The 21,986-nt window shown below is 37.9% G+C and overlaps 2 protein-coding genes across 2 annotated transcripts in view; both read right to left on the bottom strand.

Moving 5' to 3' along the window:
• The window catches only part of LOC109160638 (putative disease resistance RPP13-like protein 3), a 100,410-nt gene extending 82,573 nt beyond the window's left edge, over positions 1 to 17,837 (bottom strand). Inside the window, exons 1-2 of the mRNA XM_019308920.1 lie at positions 17,777 to 17,837; positions 11,535 to 11,557 (exon numbers count right to left, since the gene is read on the bottom strand). The gene's annotated coding sequence lies outside the window, so the exon portion shown is untranslated. The remainder of the gene's footprint in view (positions 1 to 11,534; positions 11,558 to 17,776) is intronic.
• Positions 8,391 to 17,846, bottom strand: LOC109160632 (putative late blight resistance protein homolog R1A-10). The gene is made up of 4 exons (XM_019308915.1): positions 17,771 to 17,846; positions 8,850 to 11,526; positions 8,519 to 8,578; positions 8,391 to 8,487 (listed from the first exon to the last, which is right to left on the bottom strand). The coding sequence occupies exons 2-3, from the start codon at positions 11,514 to 11,516 to the stop codon at positions 8,552 to 8,554; spliced, it is 2,694 nt and encodes an 897-aa protein (XP_019164460.1). The 5' UTR covers positions 11,517 to 11,526; positions 17,771 to 17,846; the 3' UTR covers positions 8,391 to 8,487; positions 8,519 to 8,551.
• Positions 17,847 to 21,986: the final 4,140 nt, after the last annotated feature.

Below are 21,986 nucleotides of genomic sequence, written 5' to 3'. Positions count from 1 at the left end.
TTCATAAATGTATATTTTCAAATAGCTAGCTCATTCATTTCTGGTAATAAATAAAAGCCTTAACAAAAGATAAACTAGGCCATTCCTATGTTGTAATATGGAGCTTTATGCTGTGCATCCGTATGCACCATGCATGGTGCATACGGATGCAAAAACGATGCCGTTTTGACGTCTAACTTAAAAAAAAAAAAAAAAAAAAAAAAAAAAAAAAAAAAAAAAAAAAAAAACAGAATTGCATAACTACACATCCATAATTTCACTACACTTCCATAATTTCATAACTATACATCCAGAATTGCATAACTACACGTACTTCCAGAATTGCATAACCATAATTCCAGAATTGCATAACTACACATCCATAATTGCATAACTACACTTCCAGAATTGCATAACTACACTTCCAGAATTTCATAACTAAAAAATCCAAAATGAATGAACTAAAAATGAATAACATAATTTTGTTGCTGGGAATCGAAACTGATTTTTTTTTTTTTAAGTAGAACGCGTGTTTTGTGCAAAACGACGTCGTTTTTGCATCCGTATGCACCATGCAGGGTGCATACGGATGCACAACATAATGTGCCTTGTAATATAGCATGTGCATCATATGGTTCATGACCAAACAATACAACTTCATTTGATTTATTGTTAAAAAAAAAATCAGTTCTGAGAAGCAAAAACCATTTCAACTCACCATAATGGTACATCCTGCGACACACTGCGTAAATTCCTGAGTAATCCAACAAAGAAGAAGACAAATAGTGAAGATGAAGACAATGAACCAATATATCCAACTTGGTTTAAAGGAGGCAATGTTATAATAATATTATTATTATATTAATTAAATCAAGTATTATAATAATTAGTACGTGGAGCAGTACATGGAGTGTGCAGCAACATTTCATGGGATAATGGCATAATGGCAGTTAGTGCTTACATGCATTTCCTAAAATTTAGCTTTATCATTTAGTATAAATGGATTGTATTCTTCATTCATTATTCATCAATCAAATTCATTTCCTCTCTCTCTCTCTTCTCAATATATATAAATATAATATATAGATATATTATATTTAAAATATATTATAGATATATTATATTATATTATATTATATTTAATATATATTATATTAAATATATTATATTTAATATATCTTACATTTGGTATCAGAGCCAGTCAACCTTTCAACCCCGAGATATTTCCCGTAGTGAAATATGGCTGCAAATTTCAATATTGTATGGACGGGTCCCAAATTGGACGGAAAACTCGATTACAATTATTGGCAAATTATGATGTCCACACATTTGCAAGCTCAAAATCTTTGGAGCTTTGTTGATCCCGGTCTAACTGAAGGAGCTGATGCAGCCGCTATACGGCGAGATAAATTGGCCTTGGGTCAGATTCACCAAGGTGTTCATTATTCCATTTTTGGGCAATTAGCTCGTGCTCAAACAGCAAAACAAGCTTGGGACATCTTAAAGGTGTCACACAAAGGAGTCGATCGGGCACAGAAGTCTAAGTTGCAGTCGTTGAGAAGGTTGTACGATAATTGTGAGATGACCTCTACAGAAACAGTAGATGCGTATTTCACTCGTCTTATTGATATGGTGAATAAGATGAGGCTATATGGAGATACGATTGAAGATGGTGCAGTGGTTGAAAAAGTTCTTCGAACTATGCCGATGAAGTATGACCATGTGGTGGCTTTGATCACAGAGTCACACAAAACTGAGCTCTTATCAATTGCAGAGCTGAAAGGTATGGTAGAAAGTCATATTGGCAGGATTGCGTCAAAATCGGAACCACTAGCAGAAGAAGCTTTGAAGAGTCAAGTCACCCTTAATGTGACTGGCACTAATCAAAGAGGTGGAGGATCTGGTAGAGGTCGTGGAAGAGGAAGAGGAGGTTCTAGTGGAAGAGGTCGTGGTAACTCCAACCAAGGAAGAGGTGGAGGTAATACCAAACAAGGTAAATTTTCATTTCATTGCTACAATTGTGGCAAGTATGGGCACAAGATTGCAGATTGTTGGTATAATGAGGGCAACAATCGTGGAAATCAAGCAAACATTACTGAAAATACTGCTGAAAAGTCTGGTGAGAGTTCTGAAACTTTACTTTTAGCCAGCGATAGTTTTTCTGCAGATAAGAACATATGGTTCTTGGATACTGGGTGTAGTAACCATATGTGTGGGAAGAAAGAATTGTTTTCTGAATTGGATGAATCAGTTCGGTCTGAAGTGACATTTGGCAATAAGTCAAAGGTGCCAATTTTGGGAAAAGGTAAAATCTCTATTCAGTTGAAGGATGGTACTCACAATTTTATATCTGATGTGTTCTATGTTCCTGAACTACACCAAAATTTGTTGAGTTTGGGTCAGTTGTCAGAAAAAGGATATAAGATACATATTGCTCAAGGGTGTTGTACCATTGAAGATGCTAAAAGAGTTTTGATTGCAATGGTAAATATGTCCCAAAATCGACTATTTCCTTTGAAAATTAAACATACTCTCCTTGCTTGCTTTAATTCTGAAGTTTGTGATGATAATTGGTTATGGCATATGCGATTTGGGCATTTCCATTTCTCTGGATTAAACTATCTTGCGAGAAAGGAACTTGTTTCTGATTTACCTGTTGTGAATGTCCCTGGTCGTATCTGTGAGATTTGTGTGATTGGGAAGAAGCATAGAGATCCCTTTCCCGTGGGCAAGTCAAGGAGAGCTACAAAATAGTTGGAGATTATTCACTCAGACCTATGTTCGTTGGATGTTCCCTCACATGGAGGTTGTAAGTACTTTATTACTTTCATTGATGATTTCAGTAGGAAAACATGGGTTTACTTTCTGAAGCAAAAGTCTGAAGCATGTGATGTTTTCAAACAATTTAAGACTTTTGTTGAAAAGCAAAGTGGTTATGAGATTAAAATCTTGAGAACTGATAGAGGTACAGAATATATTGCTTGTGATAATTTTCTGAAAGAAAAGGGTATTCAGCACCAATGACAGCTAGATACACTCCACAACAAAACGGAGTGGCTGAGAGGAAGAATAGGTCAATCATGGATATGGTGAGGTGCATGTTGAAATCCAAGGATCTGCCTAAACCTTTTTGGGCAGAAGCTGTTGCTTGTGCTGTCTATGTGTTGAATAGGTGTCCAACTAAGAGTGTCTGTGATAAGACGCCCGAAGAAGCTTGGAGTGGGAGAAAACCCTCTATCAAATATCTCAAGGTTTTTGGATGTTTGGCATATGCCCACGTGCCGGATCCATTGAGAAAGAAGTTGGATGATAAAGGTGAGAAGTGCATATTCATTGGTTATAGTGACGCTTCAAAGGCTTATAAACTATACAATCCTGAAACTAAGAAGGTTGTTATAAGTCGTGATGTCACTTTTGATGAATATGGTGCCTGGGATTGGTTAGCTAAAGATGAAAGTTCAGTTGTTATTCCTGTTGTTGAAAATATTGTTGATGAGCAACCAATTCCAGATAATTTCCAGTCTCCTTCACAGCCAGAGTCGTCAGTTCGACGATCTCAGCGCGAGCGCCACTTACCAGCTCGCTTGCAAGATTATGTTTTGGGTCATGATAATGACCTGTCTGATGAAGAGATTGTTCAATTTGCTCTCTTTGCAGATTGTGATCCTTTAACTTTTGAGGAGGCTGCTACAGAAACTCATTGGCTTAAGGCGATGGATGAGGAGATCCGTGCCATTGAAAAGAATGGTACCTGGGAGTTAACAGATTTACCTCCTGGAAAGAAGCCAATTGGAGTGAAGTGGGTTTACAGAACGAAGTACAAGTCAAATGGAGAAATTGACCGTTTTAAGGCACGGTTAGTAGCAAAGGGTTACAAGCAAAAACCAGGTATTGATTATTTTGAGGTTTTTGCTCCTGTAAGTAGACTTGATACAGTTCAAATGGTTATTTCTCTTGCTGCTCAAAATGATGGGAAATTGCATCAAATGGATGTCAAGTCTGCTTTTTTGAATGGTTTTCTTGAAGAAGAAATATATGTTGAGCAACCTGCGGGATTTCTGAAGAAAGGGGAGGAAAATAAAGTGTACAGGTTGAGAAAAGCCTTGTATGGCTTAAAGCAAGCGCCTAGGGCGTGGTATGGTTGCATTGACTCATATTTTGTTGAAAGTGTTTTTATGAGATGTCCTCATGAACACACTTTGTATGTCAAATGCACAGATTCTGGTGATATTGTTCTAATCTGTCTGTATGTTGATGATTTGGTTTTTACTGGAAATAACTTGAAACTAATCTCAGAATTCAGGGAGGCACTCATTAAGAGGTTTGAAATGACCGATATGGGCCTTATGTCTTACTTTCTTGGCCTTGAGGTTGTTCAGATGGATGGTGGAATCTTTATTTCACAAAAGAAGTATGCTGCTGATATTTTGAAAAAGTTCAAAATGGAAAACTCCAAACCAGTTTCAACGCCGTTAGCTGAAAAGTTAAAGGTGTCCAAAGATGAGTGTGGTAAGAACGTGAATGTTACATCTTATAAAAGCTTAATTGGGAGTTTGAGGTATCTGGTGGCAACAAGGCCAGATATTTCTTTTGGAGTTGGGATACTTAGCAGATTCATGGAGGAACCAAAAGAATCACATTGGGCTGCAGCAAAGCGAATTCTGAGATATGTGAAAGGTACGAGTAATGATGGAATCTTTTACTCCACTAATGAAGATGTGAGACTTGTTGGGTACACAGACAGTGATTGGGCTGGAGATATTGAGACCAGAAAAAGCACATCAGCATATGCCTTCTATCTTGGTTCAGCTATATTTTCTTGGTCTTCAAAGAAGCAGCAGATTGTAGCACTTTCAACCGCAGAAGCAGAATATATTGCAGCAACAAACTGTGCTACTCAAGCAGTTTGGCTGAGGAGAATTTTAGAATTTCTACAACACAACCAAGAAGCACCTACAACTATTTTTTGTGACAACAAATCAGCAATTTCGTTGTCCAAAAATCCAGTCTTTCATGGTCGCAGCAAACACATTGATATCAAGTATCACAAAATCAGAGAGTTGGTTGTTGAAAAACAAATCAACATTGAGTATTGTTCAAGTGAATGTCAAGTTGCAGATATCTTTACGAAGCCGTTGAAGACGGAGACATTTCTCAAATTGAAGAAAGAAATTGGGATGACCAATATATCCAACTTGGTTTAAAGGAGGCAATGTTATAATAATATTATTATTATATTAATTAAACCAAGTATTATAATAATTGGTACGTGGAGCAGTACATGGAGTGTGCAGCAACATTTCATGGGATAATGGCATAATGGCAGTTAGTGCTTACATGCATTTCCTAAAATTTAGCTTTATCATTTAGTATAAATAGATTGTATTCTTCATTCATTATTCATCAATCAAATTCATTTCCTCTCTCTCTCTCTTCTCAATATATATAAATATAATATATAGATATATTATATTTAAAATATATTATAGATATATTATATTATATTATATTTAATATATATTATATTAAATATATTATATTTAATATATCTTACACAATGCTACTCAAAAGAGAATTAAGAAGACTTTGAGAAATTCAAACCAAAAGTAGTATTTATTTAGACTATCGTTTTTAGACTATCGATTTTACCAGGGGCGGAGCCAAGATTACATGATGCGGGGGGCAATTACAATTTAAGAGTGAATAATTAAATATATTAATATTCATTTAATATATTTCAACATACATTATTACATTACAAATCTAATAAAACTAAGTAGCAGACTAATAATTTCTTTTTAATAATGTGCCTGCTCATGATATATATACATAATCACCTTATGCTTTAGCTAATCTTAATTAATTCTTTGTTTCAAATTAATATCTATCTTATATATCTAATTCTTTGTTTATGTAATCACCATCTTCTTTGACTTAGAAGACCAAAGCCACCATTAATGCAGTTATTCAGAGAATGCTGGTTGAAGAGAAATGGAAATATACAATCAGTAATTCATCAAAAGATTCAAAGCTTCAAAAATATATGAAAAAATGACCAAGTCACTTCTTGAAGAATATAAGAATTGATATTGTGGAAAGCCTACACTAGTGTTAGACATGATATATTTTGTACTCTTAAATGTAACATTATATTAGTATAGTTATACTTTGATTTAGTCAATAACTACTAGCTAATGTATAGGGATAGTTAGGCTAGTCATATGAGTCTATTGTATCTCTGTGTAATCGCTGAGTTTTGGTAATCAACGCAAACTATTATCTAATCTGGTATCAGTTAGCCCAGGTTTCTCTCTCTCCCCAACCATGTCCACCAATTCTAGCGAGCGGACGGTCACCGCCGCCACTGTACCACCGCCGGCCACCCCAAACAACCTATCCACGCCAAACCACTTCGTTCAATGAAACTAACTACCAAAAATTTCATGTTTTGGTGCACACAGCTAGTCCCGTTCCTCCGCGGGCAAGGTTTGTTGGGATTCGTAAATGACGATACGCCTTTCCCTCCAGCTGTCATCCCTGCTCCGGCCACCAGCGAGGCAAACTTCAGTGGCACAACCTCCACCACCATGGCTAATCCGGAGCATGCCCAATGGATTCAACAGGATCAATCGATCCTGTCATTGCTCGTTTCATCTCTGTCCGACGAGGTTATGTACCTTGTCGTTGGCCGAGGCACTTCCCGTGACGTATGGACTTCCATCACCTCGGCTCTGGGCTCGTCGACAAGGGCGCGATGTCTGAATCTCCTGGCTCAATTCCAGTCCCTCCGGCAAGGTGACAGCACCGCCGGTGAGTATCTTGGTCGAGCACAGCTTCTGGTAGAAGATCTAGGCGCTAGCCGGCCGTCCGGTCTCATTGGACGAGCAAAACCTGTACATATTCCGCGGCCTTCACCTGGAATTTCGTGCAATGGCGTCCTCCCTATCGGCGACCGGAGCACCGGTGTCCATTCCGCAACTCGTCGACTTCCTTCAATCGCAGGAGTTCATATGGGCGGATGAGTTCATTCCCTCCGGCGGCGCTCATATGGCGATGGTGGCTGGCAGAGGCTACAGACAGAGCCATGAGGGCGGTGGTGGCAATCGGCAGTCTGGCTTCCCATAGGGTCGAGGTCGCGGCGGTGGTCGTGGATGCAGCGGCCAAGGCAGAGGACGTGGTGTCGGCGGTCCTCGTGGTCATATATGCAGGACGCACGGGCACACGACAATGTACTCGCTATTCCGGCCACCCACCGCCGCAGGCGCATTCGGCTGTTTTCGGCGAAGAGGCAGCGGTCACGGCTGATGCGTGGTTCCCGGACACCGGGGCGTCGTCTCATGCCACGCCGGACCCGACGATGATGGCACACTCTGAGTCCTATGTTGGAGGCGATGTGTTTGGGGATTTCTGGTATTGGTCATGCGTCGTTGTATTCCGAGTCTAGACCTCTTCGTTTATCTAATATTTTGCATGTCCCTGATCTTTCACTCCCGTTATTATCTGTCAATCGTTTCAATGCCGATAACAATGTGTTTTTTGAATTTCAGCATAACTGCAGATACACAACTGTTGTACAACAGTCGCGCATGTCATGGCCGCGTAAAGCTTTGGACTTTACGCGACCGTTGTGTAACAGTCGCGGAATGTTAGTAATACGCTACCGTTCTACGCTAGGAAACGGTCGCGTTTTTTTTTTTTTTTTTTTTTTTTTAAATCAACTTTCCGCAACTATTCTTTGTAAATTTAGTCTGCAAGATTGATTGGGAGGGACCAAATATTTTGAGGAGAGAGGACACCAAAATAAGTATTATACTATTAAAAAAAATTTAGAGGGGGTGGGGGCCAGGGCCCCCTGCACCATGCAGGCCAGGTAACTCCGCCCCTGGATTTTACAAAGATGCAAATATTTATTTTAATGACAATTATAATGAATCTTCCATATTATCTTGCATTCATATGCTTTGAATTACCTATTTGAATAAACAAATTTGACATTCAATTACCTATGTATGACCTTTTCCTATATAATATTGCATTGATATACTTTAAAATACTTATTTAAATATAAACATTATTAGCACATTCGCGCAATCCACGTGTAAAACTAGACATTGTATAAAGGAGTTCAGGAATAATCCGACAAGGAAAAATATTTGATGCACTCTCGATCAGTATATTACATCTATACACGGGCGGTTAGCCATAATATAGTGCAACACCTTATCCAAAAAATAATCACAGCATTACATTCCTTCAAGCAACAAAATAACCACAACAATAAACCCACAACAAGTACAGTACAGAAACCACTGGCAGCCTGGCAGGCAGATTCATATATAGTTTTACTACATGGACTATCAAATCTTACTCCCTAAATTTTACTCACTGATGTGCAGGTACTGATAAGCAACAAACCTACAACCAGTATATGCAGTACAAAAACCAGTGGCAGGCAGATTCATATTGTACAGCTCCTGCTATGCTATGCTATGCCAACATCCATCATCACCCAAGAACAAACAAGATCCATCCATCATCATCATCTCTGCTTAGCTTTGTGCCTCTTAACTTTTCATCGCCTCTCAATCTTTATAGTTGTCTGTATGTGTTTAATAATTAGATGTTAAGGAGAAACGAAATAAAACAGATCGACTTATTTAAGTACGTATCTACATACCCTTATTCATTCATTACTCCTACGGGAAACAATATGTAAGTGGACACATTTATATTGGTAAGGAAATATGAGAAAGAGAAAAATGAGAGAAAGCATGCACATAATTATTGATTGCAGAGGAATTGCAAAGAATTTAAATAGCATGAAATGTGAAGCGGTCTGAGATATAATGGAAGCAGGGATAGAAAGAGACCCGAATATATTTAGAACGAACAAGGAGGGCTTCATTTCCATAGCTTCGCTGCTCATCTTGAAGAAGCTTTGCAGAAGTCAAAACGGAATCCAAGCAGTCATTTAATTGAATCAATTCAAGTGTGGTAATATCGGCAAACGCAATAGGGATCTCTTGCAAAATTCTGCACAAACTTAACTCTAAATGTTGAAGCACAGGAAAATGATCACCCACAGCATTCCAATCTTCCAAATTCCTGCTTTTAATTACCAACCTTTTCAATTGCCGGAACCCTCCCTCCGATGTCTCCCACTTTTTTCCTTCACAAGCATCTATCAATTTTAGAACTTCTAGATTTGACAACATACCAATAAGCTCCATATCACTCCATGCCAAATAGGTCCAGAAGAATTCGAGCTTCTTAAGATTTGGTAGAAAACTAGTTGCCCATTGGATGCCCCTATATGGAAGTTTGAGATGCCAGTCTTTGATGCTTAGTTTCTCAAGCTTCCCCAAGTGCACAAAATTATAGAAATCAATTGATGTTTCATTGTCAAAACGCCTTTCACCTTGAACTCCCAACTTTTTTAAATTTGGAATCCTTGTAAAGAGATCATCTGTACAGCAATTCGGACGCAACCAAGATATAGTCTCGATGTTTCTATGAACAACTTCCGAAGCCTCTAATGTAAAAGGAATTATGTCCGCATAAAAATTCCTTAACAGTGGCATTTTCCAAATTCGCTCGGAGGAATCCAATATAACACTACATCCACGAACAATAAAACTTTGCATATTCAAATGCTCAAAGAGCTTTACTTTAAGAGGGCCAGCTTTTTCATTTATGGACAAAGCTAAGTATCTCAAGTGAACAAGATTTGCCATATATAGCATCTTATCTTCAAAGTTCCAAAATCCAAGTTTCATGTCTACTACTCTTAATAGTTTAAAGTGACAAAGCACCTTAATGCTGAAATCAACATGATCAACAGAGTGTAAGGAATGGAATTTGTCAAAGCCCATAGATCTAATTTGAATATTGAAACATCCTGGTCTAATACTTATCCAAGGACAAGCTTTTGAAAACAAGTGATGTAATTTCCTCTTGAAAAATGGGAGTTTTACGAGTCCTATGACATTCAAGAGGTTTTCACGTCGAGCTTCTCTCAAGCACAGGTCTCGCAAGAGATCATGCATCCTAATTGTCTTGAATTTGCCATTGTAGCTCAATTTACCAATTAGAACAAGACTTCTATCAACAAGATCTTGCAAGCATTTCATGGCCACTTCCTCCAGATTCTTATTGTTCACTGCCTCGAAAAATCCCTCGGCTACCCACAACTTAACTAACTTCTTTACCGGGATTTCATAATCTTCTGGAAAAACTCCAAAATATAGAAAGCAAGCTTTAGAGGGGTGTGGTAATTGGTTGTAACTCAAAGATAGTACACTTGAACATGCTTCATTAGAATCACCAATTACACTGTCTGCAACATTCTTCCACTTTTCCACCTTCTCCTCTGTCTTGGAGAGAAGACTAGCCACTAAAGTAATAGCTAGAGGTAATCCTTTACATTTCTTCACTATGTCTCTACCAATTTGCTCAAACACCAAAAGAAATTCCGTTTTACCGAACACACTGCAGTAGAGATTCCAACTTTCATTGGCATCTAAGAAAGGCATGTTAATGATAGAGTTACCTGAACTAGCAGCATATTCAGCCACCTCTCTGAGACGAGAAGTCAGTAGTATACGGCTTCCATTATTATCATTTGGAAAGCATCTTTGCACACTTTCCCAAGCTTTTTTGCTCCATATATCATCTATCACTATCAAGTATCTCTGATCCTTCAAGAGTTTACGTAGCATTTCTGCTAATTGGCCTGGGTCATTGCTGCTTTCTTCATCACTTGATGCACTAACACAACCAATAAGGCATTTGAGCATCTGCCCAACGGTATACTCTTGGGATATAGTAACCCATGCTTGCTTGTAAAAATGAGAAGTAATTGATGGATCCTTGTAGACTTTCTCAGCTAAAGTGGTCTTGCCTATTCCTCCCATGCCAACGATTGATACAACTTGGAGCTGCTCAGCTGTTTGTTGCGCGAGCTTGTCCAATATTATCTTGAATTCCTTGTCGCATCCAACCATTTTACTCTCAAACTTTGAAACGCTTTTGGAAAATTTACTCACTGTAATATTCTCTCGTTCTGGATCAGCAGGCTGGGATGATGTTGAACCAAGGAGTAGTGCTCTTTGTCGTCGCATCCGACCAAAAAGTGAAATACCCGTGATTGATGGACCCTTTGCAAACTGGTGTTTACTTGTAATCTTAATCAACTTCTTCTTCAGGTAATCAGTCTGTTTTACTGCTTGCTTGAAGATTCCATGAAGCCTGAGGAGGCAAGCATCTATACTGCTTGATTGAAGATATATGCTACTCAATTCCATCTCAATTCTTTCTTCAGCTTTGAAAGCTACATCTCTCATCTCTGCCTCTAAATCTTTCATCGCCAAATTATTATAGGCGGTCTCAGATTTCTCAAGAATTTCTTGGAAGAAACCAAGATTTTCATGGAGAGAATTAACTATTTCTTGATTGTCTTGAAGAGGCAAGCGTAGTTGTGATTGCAAGAAATGTAGATGGAGTGTTCCTTTAAGCGAAGTTACAGCAGCATAAGCCATTTGTGTCTGTCTATGTACTAGCTGATCAGAGCAGAACAAAGAAGAAATGAAAGTTGTGATGCAATTTAGACAGGAATTCTAACAACCATGATTTTAAAATTATATTTTTAATTGCAAAATGGCAGCATTATATTGACTTTTAGTACTTCATATTAAAATTTGTGTGGCTTTCAGCAACTTGTAACACTAATTGCGAGTGATATGGAATTAAATATTAGAGGAAGATGTTTTCAAAAAAAAATATTAGAGGAAGATAATGATAACATGAGAAGAAATTGTTTAATGTTAAGTGGAATCTAGCTCACAACTCAAATATGTCTTCTTCTTTTTTTAATCTGTCTGTTTTGTGTCTAACGTGTTAGGATCGATGCGGTTCACAACACCAAAATACAATGGCAATACAGACCGGAAATAATGAGAATATTTCTAGTGTAAAATTTAAAATAAATCATACACAAAATAAAGGCAATTTGAAGAAGGATTTTATGTATTGGCAAAAGGATATTACAATAGGAATTACAAATATAACTCTCTATTCTACCCTCTACATTTTTGCTATGGTAATGGGATGATCCCTGATGGAATGGGATGAGATTGGATGAAGAGGAGTTGCCTATTTATAGCAAACTCACTCCTGCAAATTCCTCTTGCTCTTTCTCAGGAATGAGCACCTTTCTCTGGAATGAGCACCTTTCTCTTTCTCAGAGATGAGCACCTTGCTCTTTCTCAGGAATGAGCACCTTGCTCTTTCTCAGAGATGAGTACATTGCTCTTTCTCAGAGATGAGCACCTTGCTCTTTCTCAGAGATGAGCACCTTGCTCTTTCTCAGGAATGAGTACCTTGCTCTTTCTCAGAGATGAGCACATTGCTCTTTCTCAGAGATGAGCACCTTGCTCTTAGACCAAAGTATTTGCTCCTGCTCCTAACCTCATCAGAAAAAAAGGATCTGCCCATTTCCACATTTGACTTTAGTATTTACAAATCTCCCACTTAAAGTCACATTGTGGACCTTCATCCTTTTCGCCAATTCCGTGCTGCTTGCATACTTGTTAAGCCAATTGAGGATCTACACCATACGAATTTATCATTGGTAATCGGCTTTGTTAACATATCTGCCAGGTTATCTTTAGTATGGATTTTCTGTATATCCACACTCCCTTCTTCCACATTTTCACGAACAAAGTGAAATTGGACCCGTATGTGTTTCGTCTTGGAATGAAATGCTGGATTCTTTGTCAAGTACAAAGCGCTCTGACTGTCACAAAATAGTCATTTTCTCTACTTTGTGCCCGAGCTCCTCCAATATCATTTGCAACCATATAGCCTCTTTACTAGCTTGAGTAGCAGCTATATATTATGCTTTCGTCGTCGACGTTGCCACAACAGACTGCAACTTCGAGACCTAGCTTACTGCTCCGCCAGCAAGAGTAAACACATAACCCGTGGTGGATTTGCTACAATCAAGATTACCTGCATAATCTGAACCAACATAGCCTCTAATGATGAAGTCTGATCCTCCATAACACAATGCAATATCTTAGGTACCCCTGATATATCTAAGGACCCTCTTCACAGCACTCTAATGCTCTCTACCAGGATTTGCCATGTATCGACTGACCGCTCTCACTGCTTGTGCAATGTCTGGTCTAGTGCAGATCATAGCAAACATTAAACTGCCCACTGCTGATGCATACGTTACTCGAGACATCTCCATCCTCTCTGCTTCGTTGCTAGGACTCATACTTGAGGATAACTTGAAATTAATAGAAAGAGGGGTAGAAATTGGCTTACAATCTTGCATGTTGAAGCGGCGCAAGAGTTTCTTCAGATAATTCTACTGAGAGAGCCAAATCTTCCTATTATTTCTATCTCGGTGGATTTGCATCCCTAGAATCTTGTTTGCTGGTCCCAAGTCCTTCATTTCAAATTCCCTAGCCAGTTGAGCCTTCATCTCTGTGATACGATCATTGTTGAGGCCTACTACCAACATGTCGTCAACATACAACAGCAAGATGATAAACTGATTATCATCAAATCTCTTGCAATATGCACAAGGATCTGAACTAAATCTGTTGTATCCAAGGCTCAGAATGAATGAATCAAATCTCTTATACCAACATCTCGGCGCATGTTTGAGACCGTATAGAGATTTGGTCAACCTGCAAACCAAGTTCCCTTTTCCTTTTTCTTCAAAACCTCCTGTTTGGAGCATGTAAATCTCTTCTTCAAGTTCTCCATGTAGAGATGCAGTTTTCACATCCAACTGCTCAAGATACAAGTCATACACAGCACACTTAGGGTAAACTAGAATTTCTTCTTCCTTCCTTCCCTCAACTTGTACTGTAATTGTCACTGGTTTCTCCTTTCCAGTGATTTCCCTTTCTTGTACCTTGTCTTCTACAAATAGAACATCCATGCTGATGATAACCTTGTGGCCAGTGGGATCCCACAGGCGATACCCCTTCACACCATCAGCATACCCCAAGAAAACACATTTTCTTGATTTTGGATCAAGTTTAGATGTTTCTTGAGCGTTGTATATCACATATGTCGGACTCCCAAATGTATGTAAGTGAGAATAACTAGATGTCTTACCAGTCCACATTTCCATTGGCGTTTTCAGATCAATTGCGGTTGATGGTGACCGATTGATTACATAACAGGCGGTTTTGACTACTTCAGCCCAAAATGAATTTGCCAAATTTGCAGTCCTCAACATTGCTCTTGTTCTTTCCAACAAGGTTCTGTTCATCCGCTCTGCCACCCCATTTTGTTTTGGAGTATACGCCACCGTGAACTGCCGTTTGATACCTTCTTGTAGACAGAATTTATCAAACTCATCACTAAAATATTCTCCTCCATTATCCGACCTCAAAAACTTGATCCATTTCTCAAATTCAAGTTCCACACGCGCTTTGAAGAATTTGAAAACTTCAAATACATCCGCCTTCCGCTTGATTGGATACACCCAACATCTCCTCGAGTAATCGTCTATGAAGGATACAAAATACTTTGCACCTCCCAGGGATATAACCGGTGCTTGCCAAACATCAGAGTGGATTAGCTCCAAGATAGCCTTACTCCTTGCTTTAGAGCTCTCGAACATCAATCTATGCTGCTTACTTGTAACACAATGCTCACAAAAAGGTAATGAAACCTTTTTTAACCCCGGAAGAAGATGTTGATCAGCAAGAATCTTTAGACCTCGTTCCGACATGTGGCCAAGTTTTTTGATGCCACATCATCGTTGATTCCTCTATAAGATTGTCTGATGCAACAGCTGCTTCTCCTTGTAGTTGCGTTTCTCCTTTAAGCATGTATAGATTGGCCGCTATCTTTTCAGTTTTCATCACAACAAGCGTGCCCTTGATTATTTTTATGATCCCATCCTGAATGTGAATTTTACATTCACGGCTATCTAATTGTCCTAAAGAAAATAGATTTTTCTTCAGGCCTTTCACATGTCGTACCTCTTGGATAGTGTGAACCGTACCATCAAACATTTTTAGTTTAATAGTACCAAAGCCAGCAATCTCTAAGGCATGGTCTTCTCCCATGAACACTGATCCTCCAGAGATAGGTTCATATTCATGAAACCATTCTTTCCGTGAGTTCATATGCCATGTTGCTCCTAAGTCCATTAGCCAAACATCAGCTAAACTTTTCTTGCCTTCAACAATTGTTGCTGCTACACCAATTAAAACTTCGCCTACATCCGTTGTACACACAACACATCCCTGAGCATTTGATGTCTCGGGATTTTTGCCTTTGGTCTCATCCTTCTTGAGCTGCCAACACTCACTCTTGAAGTGCCCCATTTTGCCACAGTGAAAACACTTGACATTCTTCTTACCCCTTGACTTTGATCTACCTCGGTTCTGACTCCCACTGGAGCCAGGCTCCGTTGATCTTCCTCTTATCACTGTCAACGCCTGAGATTGTGAGATTCCAACTTTGTCTTCTTTGTTTTTTGCACCAACTTTCTTCTTCAAGAACCGCAGCTGCAATATCGTCGAAGACAAGTACCTCCTTGTTGTTGACTATATTGATAATGAGTTGATCATATGAATCCGGTAGACTTTGGAGTAAGATTTCAGCACGTTCATTCACTTCTATTTTATAACTCAATGCCAAGAGTTGTGAAAATAGAGTGTTGAGAGTGTTGATGTGCTCAGTTACTGAGGATGTCTCCATCATCCTGAGAGTGTATAGCTTCCTCTTCAAGAAGATCTTGTTGTGCAGTGATTTGGCCTCATACAAATTTATGAGAGTATCCCATATCTCTTTTGCAGTACCTTTTTCTGGCACACTTGACAGAACTTCATCAGCAAGTGCTAAGTGCAGATTGGCAATAGCGTTGCTATCCATTTCTGTCCACTTTGCATCGTCTGTGAAGTCGACTGGTCTTTCTTCAATTGCTGCAACGCAGTTATCTTTCTTGAGAACTGCTTTCATTCTCATTTTCCACAACGGGAAACTGTTCCCATTGAACTTTTCAATCTCGTACTTTGTCGTCATTGTAAATGGTGTTCTTGATCCTGAACAATATATCTAAATAGTATCGTATAATAGAAAACTACCGGTCCTGTGAACAGTACACCAGGAAAATATTTCTAGAGAAGAGAGTTGAGTCACAAATGGACTGCTTAAATACCAAGTCTTAACCAGAGCTTTTCCTAGACATGTACAATCACTCTACCAGAATGAGTTCTAACATAAACGATACAGTACAGATATATCTTTGAACCTTCCTGGGGCTCTGATACAACTTGTTAGGATCGATACGGTTCACAACACCAAAATACAACAGCAATTCGGACCGGAAATGATGAGAATATTTCTAGTGTAAGATTTAAAATAAATCATACACAAAATAAAGCCAATTTGAAGAAGGATTTTCTGTATTGGCAAAAGGATATTACAATAGGAATTACAAATATAACTCTCTATTCTACTCTCTATATTTTTGCTATGGTAATGGGATGATCCCTGATGGAATGGGATGAGATTGGATGAAGAGGAGTTGCCTATTTATAGCAAACTCACTCCTGCAAATTCCTCTTGCTCTTTCTCAGGAATGAGCACCTTGCTCTTTCTTAGAGATGAGCGCATTACTCTTTCTCAGAGATGAGCACCTTGCTCTTAGACCAAGTATTTGCTCCTGCTCCTAACCTCATCAGAAAAAAGGTTATGCCCATTTCTACATTTGACTTTAGTATTTACATATCAAAGCCAACTCCAGCTTCATCCAAAATAGGAACATCTAATCAGGTTAATGTTTCAAAAATTCACTTTAAAAAAAAAATAAGTAGGGATTGTAGATCAGGTTCATGAATAGAAGTGAATTAGGCTGAGCTTGGAAATATGAAAAATAATTTTTAGAAAGTAATTAATTCTTTGAAAAATATTTTCATTTGTTAGTATTTGGCTGAAATACTCATTTTTTAAAAATACTTATTATTTGTTTTACAAGGTAGTATCTGTTCTATACTTTTTCAAACGTTTTTAGTCCAAAGAGTCTAAGCCTCCACCACCAGAGTAATAGAGTTTGAAGTACTTCGAACCTATGACCATCCATTTGGAATGGTAACTAGGATGTCATCACACTACATGATAGTTGGCAAATAATTTTTTTTAGTTAAAAGTAAAAATAAATATTGTTTCTATTTGATTAATTTTTTAAAAACATGAGCATAACTCTATTACAAAGCTATTTCTTATAAAATATAAATTATTTTAATGATGATAATAATTATTATTTATATTAAAATATAATTATAAAGAAAACATTATAATAGTCATAAAGATTAATAATAATTGTAATAAAAATGTAAATAAATAATTTTAACTTATAATTTATTATAACAAAAATAAATATAATAACTTGAATTAAAAGTAGCTTGATCTTATTATAGATGCTTCTATGATTTCAACTGCATAAAAAGGGTATGTATTGAATTAGCTAAGGTTGTTGTGAGCATGCTATAATTTGATCTCTTGTATCGGGTTCAATTATGCTTGAGAATCTTTGGAATTGTGTATAGCTATAAGAATAGGACACGCAATTAGACATACTACATACTCACAATTTCAATCTCGCTTTGAAAAAAGGGGATTGGAAGAAGATCGACTTTGTGGGTTATGTGTTTGATAAATTGTTCCAATTAGAATTGATTCGCCATAAAAGTATGATTGTTTGGTAATTGAAGTTTGTAGCTGTTGATATAAATAAGAAGAGGAAGAAGAAGATTACCTAAATTAAAGCAGCATTAAGAAATCCCAGTAGTCTCTCTTCACCCTATCACCACAAGCAGATAGCTAAGGATGATGGTGGCGGCACTACTTCTTCTTCTTCTTCTTCGTCCTTGCTTGTTGCTGCTAAGGATTTTGTATGATCTGTTGGAACATGGAGCTCATTTGATATGATCGAGTTGGTATTAAATGCCCATGTATGTTGAGAATTCAGGTAGGTAGGTGCAATTTAATAATATAAGAAGAGGTAGGGATCAAATATTCTATGTATGATTTGGAAGAAGTACAGTGCAATTTATTATATTATGCTCATCATGTGCATAGTTGACATTCATTAACTTAATACATAATTCAATAACATTGGTTGGGGGAATTTCCTTCTGGCAATTAAATTTCCATCTCTCAGCTCATCATGTGATTAAGGCAGCGCAACACCGAAGCATTATATTTTAATTGCAAAATGACAGTATTATACTTCAACATACAAAACTCCTATCTACTAATTAATCCACGCCCTGCACTCTCTGCTTTTAGATGGACGTCCAAAATCAGTTCAGTTCAGATAAAGAAATAACACTAACTTTATACCACAATTGAAGCACAAACCATAATACTTTATGATACAACACCGTACGTATTTAGCCAAATTCATTACAACAACAAATCCACAACACGCACAAAAACCATTGGCAGCTGATTCATATATAACAGATCCTCCTGCTATGCTATGCGATAGTGGTTTTATGCGATATATACTGAGGGAATGACAACCATTCTCTACGATTAGACTGAAAAATTGACTCCGAGCCAACACATGGACAGTACGATTCGCTGATCGCATAACAAAAGATACAAAAGTGTGTGGAAAACAATTTAACAGTGATTTTATGTCAGCTAAGACAAGATAAAATAAGGACTAGTCATTGTCATTTGATAGGCCTCGAACCACTCAGCTGAGCACCTCCCTAATGGCCACTTTGGAAGAGTAGACTCCTATCTAAGGTATACTCACAGCCGTGATAAAAGACCCTTGGGACACGTACACCACCTAACTACATTTTGGTGAAGAGATGTGAAACAGTCACAGGCCGTTTGGGATGGGAGAGACCTGAGTATGTTTGGAACGAACACAAAGGCCATCATTTCCATATCTTCGCTGCTCATCTTGAATACACAATGTGGAAACCAAAACGGAATAACGACACTTCTTTAACTGAATCAATGCAAGTGTGGTGATATCAGCAAACTCAATAGGGATCTTTCGCAACAAATCGCAACCACTTAATCTCTAAATGCTTGAGCACAGGGAAATGGTCACCCACAGCATTCCAATATTCGACATACGTGCTTTCAATTACCAACCTTTTTAATTAACGAAACCCTCCCTCAGATGGCTTCCACTTTTTGCGTAGGCAAGCATTTTCCAGTTTTAGAACTTCTAGATTTGGCAACATACGAATAAGCCTCATATTACTCCATGGCAATCTAGTCTCGAACAATTTTAGCTTCTTAAGATTTGGTAGAAAACTAGTTGCCCATTGAGTGTGCCTATCCTGAAGTTGGAGATGCCACCCTCTGAATGCTTAGTTTCTCAAGCTGTCCCAAGTGCACAAAATTATAAATATCATCTGAATTTTCATTTTCAAAATCCATTCCACCTTAAATCCCCAATTTTTTTAAATTTGGAATCCTTGTAAAAAGATCATCTTTACAACAATCGGGACGCAACCAAAATAGAGTCTCTATGTTTCTTTTTTTTTTTTTTGGTGGAGAGAGTCTCTATGTTTCTATGAACAACCTCCAAAGCCTCTAATGTAAAAGGATATTTTTTGACATAAAAATTCCTTAACAGTGCCATTTTCCAAATTCTAGATGCCTCAAAGGAATCCAATAATATAACACAACATCCATGGACAATAAAACTTTGAATATTCCAAATGCTCAAAGAACTTTACTTTAAGAGGGCCTACTTCTGTGCATATGAACAAAGCTAAGTATCTCAAATGAACAAAATTTTCCATATATAGTACCTTATCTCCAAAATGCCGCAATCCAAGTTTCATATCTACTACTCTTAACAGTTTGAAGTGACAAAGCACCTTAATGTTGAAACGAATAAATTGATCAAAAGAGTGTAAGGAATGGAATTTGTCATACCACATAGATCTGAATTGAATATTGAAACATCCTGGTCTACTACTTATCCAAGGACAAGCTTCTGGAAACAAGTGCTGTAATATCCTCTCAACAACACCATCATAATCATTTTCAATGACATTTCAAGAGATTTTCACGCCGAGCTTCTCTCAAGCACAAGTCTCGCAAGAGATCGTGCATCATAATTGTCTTGATTTTGCCATTATAGCCCGGTTTACCAACTAGAAGAAGACTTCTATCACCAAGATCTTGCAAGCATTCCATGGCCACTTCCTCCATATTTCGTCCACTGCCCTCAAAAATCCCTCTGCTACCGACAACCTAACCAACTTCTTCACACGGATCTCGTAGTCTTCCGGAAAAACTCCAAAATATAGAAAACAAGCTTTTAAGTGGTATGGTAATTGATTATAACTCAGATATAGTATTCTAGAACATGCATAATTAGAATCACCAATTACATATCTACTCACATTTTCTGCAACATTATCCCACTTCTCCACTGCCGCCTCTGTCTTGGAGAGAAGACTAGCTACTACAATAATAGCTTGAGGTAATCCATTACATTTCTTCACTATGTCCCTACCAATTTGCTCAAACACTAAGAGTCCGTTTGGAAACCCGGAAAATGACTTCTAGAAAGTGTTTTTTGAGTTTTCAGTGTTTGGATGCAATAGGAAAATCCAGTCAACGGAAAACATTTTCCGTTGGACTGGGGAAAATGAATCCATTTTGGCGGAAAATGACTTCCGCCAAAATTTGGGGAAGTCATTTTTCGCCAAAATGTTTAAGCATACAGTTCTACTAATTTTTCCAGAAAATAAACTAAACACACCAAGTTTTCCAAAATGCAACCAAACACTGGAAAGGAAAATGTTTTCTGGAAAATGACTCATTTTCCTGAAAACATTTTCCAGAAGTCATTTTCCTGGTTTCCAAACGTACCCTAAAAGGAAATTTCGTTTGCCCAAACACATTGCAGTAGAGATTCCAACTTTCACTAGCATCTAAGAAAGGCATGTTAATGGTAGAGTTACCTGCATATTCAGCCACCTCCCTGAGCCGAGAAGTCAATAGTATACGACTTCCATTATTATCATTTGGAAAGCATCTTTGCACACTATCCCAAACAGTAGTGTTTATGAAGGTGGTCTGCTAATTGGCCTTCATCATTGCTTTGTTCATCACTTGATGCACTAACACAACCAAGAAGGCATTGGAGCATTTGTCACAGTTTATGTTCTTGAGATACTGTAACCCATGCTCGCATATAAAAGTGAGAAGAAATTGATGGATCTTTATAAACTTTGCGAACTAATGTGGTCTTGCCTATTCCACCCATGCCTACAATTGATACAACTTGTAGCTGCTTTGCTGATTGTTGGGTGAGCTTGTAACACCCCTAATTTTAAAAACATTTAAATCCTATAAAATAAAAGCAAATCTATCATTATCCATCCAAACAAAGCGGAACTACCAACATGAGTATCGGGGTGCTATGCCATGTCTAGGTTTGAGAACCTAGACGCACAGGTTAAACTAACTGAACAAGCATAAACTGTAATTAGTATTCATAATACAAACCAAGGCTCATAGACCATCTAACTAATACTAAACTATCTAAGCTAGGTTCTCGTATCCATCTAGCACACTCTGGAGCTATTGATCTGCACCTGAAAAACATACGGTGTAACAACCGTCAGCGAATAATGCTGGTAATCCATTCCCACACGTTAAGTACAATATAGGTAGATATAAGAAACCATTTTGAAACTGGAATACGTATATAATCCTAAACAAACACTAGCTTGAAAACCAAGATCAACACTCAAGGCATAACAACAGGTTCAGCATCAAGACTCATCATAAAGGTACTAACATGCGTTCTAAATCGCAAGATAAGATAACCACAAAGCTCAGCAATAGCAAACAATAACAACAATAAGGCACAATGACAAGCAAAGGCAACAACAAACAATAGTAACACAATCCAACCTTATACCAAGTTTCAACCTTTACTCCTCTCCATCCTTATATTAGTTCCAACTTGTACCTCTAGG

Source organism: Ipomoea nil, unplaced genomic scaffold (assembly GCF_001879475.1).
Source record: "Ipomoea nil cultivar Tokyo-kokei standard unplaced genomic scaffold, Asagao_1.1 scaffold2868, whole genome shotgun sequence".
NCBI classification, from domain to species: domain Eukaryota; kingdom Viridiplantae; phylum Streptophyta; class Magnoliopsida; order Solanales; family Convolvulaceae; genus Ipomoea; species Ipomoea nil.
Note: the sequence above shows the minus strand (reverse complement) of the source record. Positions and strands in the feature narration are given on the sequence as shown.

What these genes read in the sequence shown, in the direction of transcription:
- LOC109160632 (XM_019308915.1), bottom strand. Translation starts at nt 11,516, where the DNA reads ATGGCTTATGCTGCTGTAACTTCGCTTAAAGGAACACTCCATCTACAT. An exon ending in TTCGTTCTAAATATATTCGG is followed by an intron (nt 8,579 to 8,849) that starts GTCTCTTTCTAT and finishes AAACACATACAG; the next exon opens with ACAACTATAAAGATTGAGAG.